Here is a 9,667-nt window from a genome sequence, read left to right on the forward strand (position 1 = left end):
TGATCCCCGATGTTGTCATAAACTGCATGAAGTATTTCTCCAGACAAACATTTCTCAATCTGTTGAATTCATAGGTTGTTCTTTTTTACAACTAAATCCCTTTTTCAAAATGCTTAATACTGTTTCAATGCAATTCATATCTGTGAAACGTCACCTCTCAGAGGAGTAACGGCATCGTGCATGCAGGATGACACTTTTAACAATGTCTGTCTGTCTGTCTGTCTGTCTGTCTGTCTGTCTGTCTGTCTGTCTGTCTGTCTGTCTTTCTGTCTGTCTGTCTATAATTTATGTGTAGGCAATTATAATACCAAGCATATATCTAATTTCTACCTAAAACAGTAGATATTTGATCAAATGTTTACATTTAATTAAATTAAGGCCATTTATATACATCAAAAACAAAGGCAGCAAGGCTCCTCAAAGTCTGAATGGGATTATCACTGGGTCAACATGTGTACAGTACAGTACAGTCTGTACAGTCCCTGAGCAAGAATGCATATGTTACAACAATGTAAGCACACACCCCTCCCACTCCTCTTGTGTCACAAGCACGGCGGTAGATTAAATATTCAGAGCAGTGTGTTGAACTTGTCGACCCTGCTTTGTCACAGTGATACAGTTTGTTTGCTTCAGCTCACATGCAGTTAAATATAGGTTGTGCCTATACGTACCACAGACAAGGTGGGCCTTTTGTGACGTATTGTATCACAATAGCATACTTCCTTTTTTTACGGGAGGGAGGAGTTGGCACAAATTTGTATGGAATTGAAATTTTCAATTGAATATAATGGGGATTTATATTATACTCAAACACAATGAAGTACACTTCTAAACAGCTGAAGCTTAGTGAGAGGTTACTCGTAACAACTAGAGATTATAAAACATTTTTTAAGCTGATGTTTCAGAGAAGAGGGTAACATTTTTAGACAATTTGCCTATTTGCTTTTTCTTATAGTGTTCAATTAGACTATCTACACCTGTCTTGCTTTTACGTTTTTAAGTGGGGAACCAGGACAGAATTAGCCTAGCTTAGCATTTAAGATCGCTTTGTTATCACCAATTTAAGTTTGGTAAGATTGTGTCTGTTCAGACACCTACGGCTGCTGCTGCATCGAGTACGATGTGGTATTAGAGAACTTTAGTGGTGCAGATTGAGGTATTTTAGATTTTTTTTAAAGAGATTAGCAGTATTTATTCAAAATTCTTCCAGGGTTAAAGCTATGCTAGGCTAATTGCCACCTAGCTCCAGTTGTACCAACACAAACATGATCTTCTGAACTGTGTCCCTCTATTTTCACCGCCCAGGTCTCCTCCATGATTACTTTGGGAACTACACGGTGGCCTTCTCCCTGGCCGGGGTGCCTCCTATAGTAGGGGGTGTAGTGCTGTTTTTTGTCCCACTGATACATCGAAAGCTCCAGAGAGGCCAGGCGGCAGGGGCATCAGAGGAAACGTCCACAACCGCCCACATGTTGCCAACCGCCCACCCAGCAGAGGAGTCAAAGGGCTGCTCCAATGGAGTCATCCTGCCTGGCTACACTGACGTTGAGACACACATCTGAGTGGCAATGTACAAAGGTGAAATATACTGACATCAACCAAGTGCATATCTAGCATATATTTTCTTGTATTTTACCTTACTCTGTTTTCTTTTGTCTTCAGGGATTCAGCCCACCAGCACCTTTTCTCATCCTTAATTTGACCTCCTCCCAAACATGAACTTCCTGTTGGCTGACCTCTAACCCTCTAACCCTGCTGGACTCTCACAGCCTGTTTCTTATTTTCATGTGGAGAGGAATCAAAAAAAAAAAAAAGGGGGGGGCACTCTGCCAGCCACAGAGAGGAAGAAGAGAAGGCACTTCAGAGTAGGACCATGGACATGTGATTGGAGGAAAAGCATGACACAGTCTCACCTTGGATTGTTTCATGAGTGGGGACTCTGTAGTAACATAAACCTCCAAGAGGAAAGAAATGAAGTGATTGGATCAAGAGCGGTAGTTTGTGATTTCTCAGCTTTGATCTTGCTACCATAGCTTTTTGAAGCGTTAAAAACTGTGCTTTATTTTTAGATTTAACACAGACACATTAAGACAAGACGCATATAAACATAAGAATTAATGAAGGGATACATTCACAGTTTATGTAGAAGTATTTGCATCTAATTTGCTAACACATGCGTTCGATTTAGTTTCAGAAATAGGAAGACAATTTCATCTCGAGTGATTTTCATGTATTTCATACCACTTCTTTTCTACTGCGGTGACTACAAGAGTAACATTTTTTTCTTAAATGTCACAGGACAGTGGATTCTTCTGAGAGATCAGCCACCAGACACGATCACCTCGAATCAACCGCACACTGTAACACACAGTCCTCACACCACCCAGGCTCCAAAAACCTCACCAAATGTTACACGCTACCAGCCTGCCTGCCAGGGATTCATATGCCATAAACCCCAGAGTTTTAGATATCTCCAATGAATATATAGGTCATTGACCTTTCGGCTTATTACAGGTTAAAGTATGCACTCAAAGTAAACACGGCAGAGTTATGAGAGCTGCCTGAGTTAATGAAACGAAACACTACAGTTGATACCAGGTCTTGTCTACTCAGCCTTTGCAGCCTTAAATTTTCAGTGTTTGTTTCCCAATCGTCACACTACACACTTTTTACTGGACTTTAAAGGTTTTAGCAGGGTGCTAGTCAAATCTGAGTAAAATGTGTTTGTTATAATCTGTTGTAATGTGAACACTGTGTACTCTTCGGAGCAGAAATCTTGCTATTGTAGAGTTTGAAAGTCGACAGCTATTGGTAGTGAATATTTTCATCATCTTCAGAAAAGGCATTTAGTGAACTTTTCCTCTCTTTGAATGTGAGATTGTGAATGGCTTACGTGCAGCACCTGCTTTTTTTTTTTTTTTTTACTGTGGCGGTGTTTAGGCATCTATGTTACAATCTGTTCATAACAACTAATGAAGCTGCCAAATGGCTTGAGCCCTCATCAGGCCGTGTCACAGATAATCACATGAAGTTGCTGCTTTGGTTTGTGTTCTGAGGGCGTCACTCACTGTGTTGGCAGTAATGAAACGAAACGTCTTAGCTTTATTGAGATGTTTTGTTTTGGGAGGACTGTTTGCTGTTATTTTTGTTACATGATTGCTTGGACCATGCCGTTTGCACTCTAACATTACAAGTTCTCTTTTTTGACAGTTAGTTTTTATGAACGGATGTGAAGCAGAGCTGCAATAATTGAGTGTTTGACTCACTGGTTAAGTGCATAGCTGAATAGCAGCAAGGGGGGAACTTAAGGAAGGAGATGTTTAGGTGTTTTTCTTTCTGTCTGTCCCCATCTTTGCTCTCACTGTCATGATTCAATGGGCTTATGTGTTAAAATGCTAAAGAGCTAAAAAGCTACACAAACCTCACTGCTGAGTGTAGCTTTTTTTTTTTGTGGGGGGTATTACTATAGGACAAACTCTTCTGGATAGGAAACATACACCGATACCTCAGTGATCAAACAATCCTCAGCAATCCAGTCGAACACGTTGACATTCTGCATTACTCTAGAGTGTGTGTTGTGTAGGTGTAATCTCAATCAGGTCTCAGAGCCACAAAGCTGCCAAACGCCAGGTTACAATCAACCTGGCCTCCTCAGAAACCTCATTAGTGTAGTGTCTGTTTGGTGCCACCATTTTTTTAAATGTCAGACTTCCGTTCCTCATACTTCAACAGTTGGTGCGTTATCAGTTTAGAGAGTCAACTCTTCCTCCTTGTTTTGCCTTCCACCCTACTGCTTCTTTCTTCTTGAGCCACACCATTACTCGCAGCCTCATATTTCACTCTGTGATCGAAGTCATCCAGTTATATTCATGTGGAATACCCTTAAAAGAAATACAATTGAATATAATACATATAAAGATACAATGGTTACAACATAGGTCTCTAGTTTGACTGAGGTAGTGTTACATTTTATTGGCAATGCAAACGCAAATGATTACGTAAGGTTGTAGTTCATTAGCTGCTGGAGTTGTCCGTGAACCATGAATGTAAGCTAGCAAGCATTCTAAATCAATTCTTTTTGATCAATCAAAGAAATCAAGAAGTCCTTTAAAATACACTAACATTTGTTTTCATTGCTGAACAAATTATTTTTATTCTGAGTGATTCAACAGAAGAGACTTGCTTATACCTAATTTCCAGTTATTCTGAGAGAATCCATCCACAATATAACATTTGTCATTTAAAATGTTTGGAATATTATTGTTTTTTTTTTTGTTTTTTTTTTTTTTAATTTGCACTACTTTACTGCTGTCAAACTAGTGGCCTGTGGCACTAAAGTCTAACAATTTGGAAAAATTTAATGAAAATGACAACAGAGAGCTTTCTGTCTGGCAGACATATTGGATGACCTCAGCCTTTTGCTTTGCAAAATGCTGAATGCGTTTCCATGCACAAATGTATCCGTCTCAACAAAATGTACCAGAAAAGTTTAGTTTTTTACGTTTTTTTTTTTTATTTGATTGTGAACTTAAATGTGTTTTTTTTCCCCCAACGTGTATGTGTTGAAATGTGTTAGCCAGCAGATTGAACGTCAGGTTGTCCTGTATGACAAAATTTTAATTGGAGGCATGACTTTAAAAAAGACATTTGAGTCTAAGCAGTAACCTCAGTTTAAAACAAATCTGCCTTACAGTTACTGGACATAACATGTATATTGATTTTGTCAGATTTGAACGTGACTTTTCACACATTGTATTTCTTTGTTGTTATCTGTTAAGTCATTTTCAGTCCTAGATCCATCTCAAAAGCTTCCTCACCTAATTTCTTACTCGCCCAGTTTCTGGTTAGAACCAGCTGAGTGCTCAGTTTTATAAAAAAAAAAAGTCAACATTATGTACTACTGATATACTTTGTAATGGTTTTTAACCAACCTGAAACTGTTTTATTTTGTATTGTTTTACTGTGTTCATGTTTTAAATCATAGATTTTCATTAGTTTTAAGTGTGTCCTTAGTGATACATTTCAATTAGTGGAAATAAAAAAAGGCAGCCAAGCTGGTTCATTTGTTCAGATTTTAAAACATATATTAAAGTGAAGGAGCTGCATGAATGAATAATGACATATTACATCTGGATGTAAGTGTTTGGCTTTTCATCTATGCAGCATTAAGGGGCTCACGGTCTACTTGACCGCTTCACTCCTTAAAATCAGAGCAAACTTTAAACGATGAATGTTTACTCAAGTTCACATTTATCTGTTCTGGTTCTGTTTAACAGTCGAACCTAAACTTCAACCACTACATGTTACAATCATTTACTCAAACAGCTTGTTACTTAAATCATTAAGACTTTTTTTTAAATCGTAAGACAGTTTAGAGTTGTTTACCTCTAAACTGCCAGTCACACTAGTGAAAACAGTACATTTCTCTCCAGGTATTTGTTTTTGTAATCTTCTGATGCTTTCCTGTGTCACACAGTGAGCAGACCAGAGCTACAGAGATGCACAGTTGGAACATAATTAGGGACAGGCTTGTTTGAAACCTTGTCTTACTCATGTTTTGTTAGCAGGCACTATTTGATCTCTCTGATGTTACATACCAAATTTAGTGCTTGACACATCAATTTTAATCAAAGATCAACATGATTATACTGCCTGATTAACTATTAATGTGCCGTTTTAACTTTCTTTTAAAAATCTGATTTATTTAACTTGGCCTATTCTTTTCTCATTTGCTGCTGTTATCTTTCAGTCAGCCGTCAGTAATTAGAGCTTGGACTGACCTCATTACACTTTTCCTGTGGCAGAAAAACCACCTGACTTGAAGTCAGGCCAAACCACTGCAACATAAAACCTCTCTGCTGTATGTTATTTCTCTGCTCCTATGACCTCAATCTGTTTAAACCGGCCTTCTTTTTCTCAGCCATACAAACAATATTTGAGACCAGGTAGCTGAAGATCTATGCATCAAGAGACTGAGCTGTGATTTTGAAAAAAAAAAAAGAAGTCATAATGCAATGATAGACTTTCAGTTTAAAGCTTTCTCTGCTGTTTCCAGATCCAGTTATCCTTTTAAACCAATGTATAGACCTTTATAATGCTCCACTTGTTTTTAAAGCGTTATATTAATCATGCAGATTTTTCATTGGCTTTACTGTAGCCCTCCTGTTTTCACAGCCATAACTGCTCCAGAGTCTCTGTTGATAAGATCTCATTTATGTTTCCATATGGCCCCAGGGCAACTCTTGGCCCGGGCCTTCCCACAGCCTTAAATGTTCATATAAGAGTTAAGACTTCAGTGCTGGGCTCTGCTAAACTTTCCTGCCGCAGTTAAACCTCTATGACCTGTCTGTTCAGCCTCTCCTCCCTACACACACTATACCTGTTTCTTTTTATATACATAAATACATATTTCTGTTTTCTGTATTTTTGTCATTTTACAAAATGTTCTAACAAGGCCAGTGACGCCACATGATCTGAAATTAAGTCATGCTGCTAGAAGAATTAATGTAATTTTGTGTTCTGTCAATTTCATTTTGAATCTGTAACAAAAGAGGCACATTTTTTCTATTAAACCAACAAATAAAGTCATAACATGAAAACAACCCATGCTGTTGCTCTTTTGTCGGCTCTGTGCTTTCAGCCCTTTAACAGAGCCGCTTCCACATGAGACGCGGCGGGCTAAGGTGTTCTTGACATGCAATCATGTGTGAGATTAACCCCCAGACACCTTATGAAAGCATGACGACTTGGCGAGTCGAAGGAGAAACAAAATACTGTGTGTGAACTTTTGAGGACGAGATGAATGGGTCCTCGGCTGTTTGATGTGCTCATTATCACCACAGCAACCTGGCAGAGTTTATTCAGGCATCCAGTCCTCCTCTGACTCCTCAGTTCTCCCTGTTTCACCTCAATATCTCACATTGAACATTTATGATCACACTTTACTGAATTAGTTACAGGCCTTTATGTACATACAGGGAACGGTTGTGTTCATGACACGGGGTGATGAATACAGTTCTTGCTGAACCTGGTCTTGTGCCTGGGGACATCTTTAAGATGAAGAAGCCTTTATACATTCAGAATGTATCCTACACTTGGGCAAATATCTTAAATATCTTAACTAAATAAGAAGCAGAAGTAGCAGACATTTGCACCACTTTTGACAATACAATTTTTGTTTGGAAATATGAGGTCCACTTGCGTCAATTTTAAATGAGCATAAAGGCCTTTACTATTTAGTCAACCACTTTATTTGGATTTTTTTTACAATGTAATTAAGCCTCTGCATGGTTCAGCTTTAGTGGGTTTCTCATTCACCAAATCCACCTCAGGTGATCTTAAAATGGGATAAAATATCCCCTGGGCACTTCATCAGAAAAATGATGTAGATGCTGTAGAGCTGCTGTAGAGCATTAAATTGATTGGTACAGAATGTTCAAATCTCGACTGAAGCCACTTTTGGGTAGATTCGTGAGTGTGCCTCCAGGTGTCTCCACAATAACTCATGTAACACAGTATATTGTCCAGCAGAGGTCCCCCACACTTCATTTCTCAGAGCTAAACATATTGAAAATTCAGTGTGAGTGCACTGTATGTCTGTATGTCTGACTTTTCTTTAAGCTGGAGAAGGAGGCATCAATAAAACAGAATGTCTACAATCAGTAATTACACAAGGTGCCTTTGATTTGACCTTTTATTACACAGAAGAGATTTTGAGAGTTTAAAATAATCAGAAATTACAGAAATTGTATAAAAAGATAATAAAAATGTGCTCTCATCATACATTTTTCCTACCTTGGTTTAGGCTAGGCTGATCAATTTCTTTAATTTTCAGGTACTTGTTAAAGCCTTTTGTTCAGGGCAAAGGATCAAAGAAAATACTACAGTTACAATAACATTTTTTTCACTTACAATATCTTCACACAAGCTCATTTTGAACCTCAAAGTCACCGATGTTTAGCTGTGTCTTTAATATGATGATTACTTCAAAAATAGCAATGTCACTTCAATGTCATTCCCAATTGTTAAACCAGTCACATGATAAATCTTTATTTCTCACTTTTTTTATATCATAATTTAGATTTGTAGGTGTGATTAAATACATGACTAGGGTTATTAATAATTTAAGGATTTCTTGTGTATGTTTACGACAAACAAATATTTTCAGTGTGTGAAATATTACTTTATTGGGTTTTTAAGGGTCATCATTAGAAACTTTGGGGTCAACCATTCAAACAGTACACACACATACACACACACACACACACACACACACACACACACACACACACACACACACACACACACACACACACACACACACACACACACACACACACACACAGAGCTAAGTAAGAAGTTCCTGAGAGCTTGTAAATATTTACAAGAAAATTAAATAAGATGGATTTGAAGAATGCTGACTCACATTATGAATACTGCCACACTTGGACAATAGAACTTTCTGTTTTTAATGAGTAACAGATAACGCCAGTTGTGACGCTCATGCATCAGAGTCGAGGTCAAACATCAAAGTGATAAAGTGTTCAATTTAATGTTTAACTTTAAAAAAACAAAACACTATTAAACCAACCAAATGTATATTTTGTGTTCAATATGACGAAAGATCAAAGTTTGTATCACAGTGAGGTGTTTGTTCTAATGTCTCCTGTGGTGTTGTCCGTCTGTTTGAGTTGTGTTATAAATGCCACAAGAAAAAAAAAAGAAGAAAAGGGCAGAATATGTCTACTTCTAGTTTGTGATTTTGTTAAGCGATGAGTCCCTGGGCCTTAGAAAGGAAGTGTTGAAAGAAAAGATGATACAACTGTGGTCTTTTTTTTACTGTTGTGTCAAACTGCTTACTGAGAAATAGACCTTTTTACACTGTTGCAAGGCTCTTAAGGGGAAGTGTGGTAGTAGTTAAATATGATCTCATAGAACGTAAAGGCCACTGAGCTGAGTGTTATAATGAGGTATTACACGGTGGATCACTTGATGGTAGTCTGATGTCATTGTGACAAGTCTGATGAAATAAATAGGTTGAATAAATACAAAAAATATAATCAACACAACCATTAAGTATGCACTGAGGAGGATTAGGACTACTGAACTTTTTTTTTTTTTTAGTTCTGACCTTATTTCATGAGTATCTTAACAAAATACCTGAAATAAGGTTGTCTTTGTAAAAAAAACTAAATAAAAATCTAACAAACTACAGAAAACAGATAACACTCAAAACTAGCTTATTCCACAAAACAAAACAAAAACGAGAAGCCAATCTAAATAAAAGTCAAAAACTAACAAGCAAAATGCAGCTATGCGAGAATAGTAGGGCCTTAATCAAAAACACCCTCCTTCCATCGAAGGAGTACACTACATTTGCTCAATGTCACACACACATGCACACACAAGAACACTTCAGCATGTCACAGTGTTATCAACCTTTTGTTGGGTTGTTTTAAGAAGATATGTAAGAGTTCCCATAATTTTCATAATCCTTCTTTATCAACTGAAAAGTTGTTTTCAGTTTTTAATAATCTTGATGATGAAAGCCAAGATGACATTTTCTCATGCACAACCATGTTGAGATCTTTCTTCTTGATAGTGTTGGGAACATTCGACTTCTGGTCATTTGAAAACTTAAAGAAGAATCGAACATTTTCTTTTTAAG

General features: G+C 37.5%; 1 protein-coding gene across 1 annotated transcript in view; it reads left to right on the top strand.

Annotated features, from left to right (window-relative positions):
• The window catches only part of slc16a2 (solute carrier family 16 member 2), a 29,840-nt gene extending 23,238 nt beyond the window's left edge, over positions 1-6,602 (top strand). The window contains exons 6-7 of the mRNA XM_020645349.3: positions 1,306-1,578; positions 1,663-6,602. Coding sequence (XP_020501005.2) covers positions 1,306-1,562 — 257 coding nt within the window. The 3' untranslated portion in view covers positions 1,563-1,578; positions 1,663-6,602. The remainder of the gene's footprint in view (positions 1-1,305; positions 1,579-1,662) is intronic.
• Positions 6,603-9,667: the final 3,065 nt, after the last annotated feature.

The sequence above is a fragment of the Labrus bergylta genome, chromosome 9 (assembly GCF_963930695.1).
Source record: "Labrus bergylta chromosome 9, fLabBer1.1, whole genome shotgun sequence".
Taxonomy (NCBI): Eukaryota; Metazoa; Chordata; class Actinopteri; order Labriformes; family Labridae; genus Labrus; species Labrus bergylta.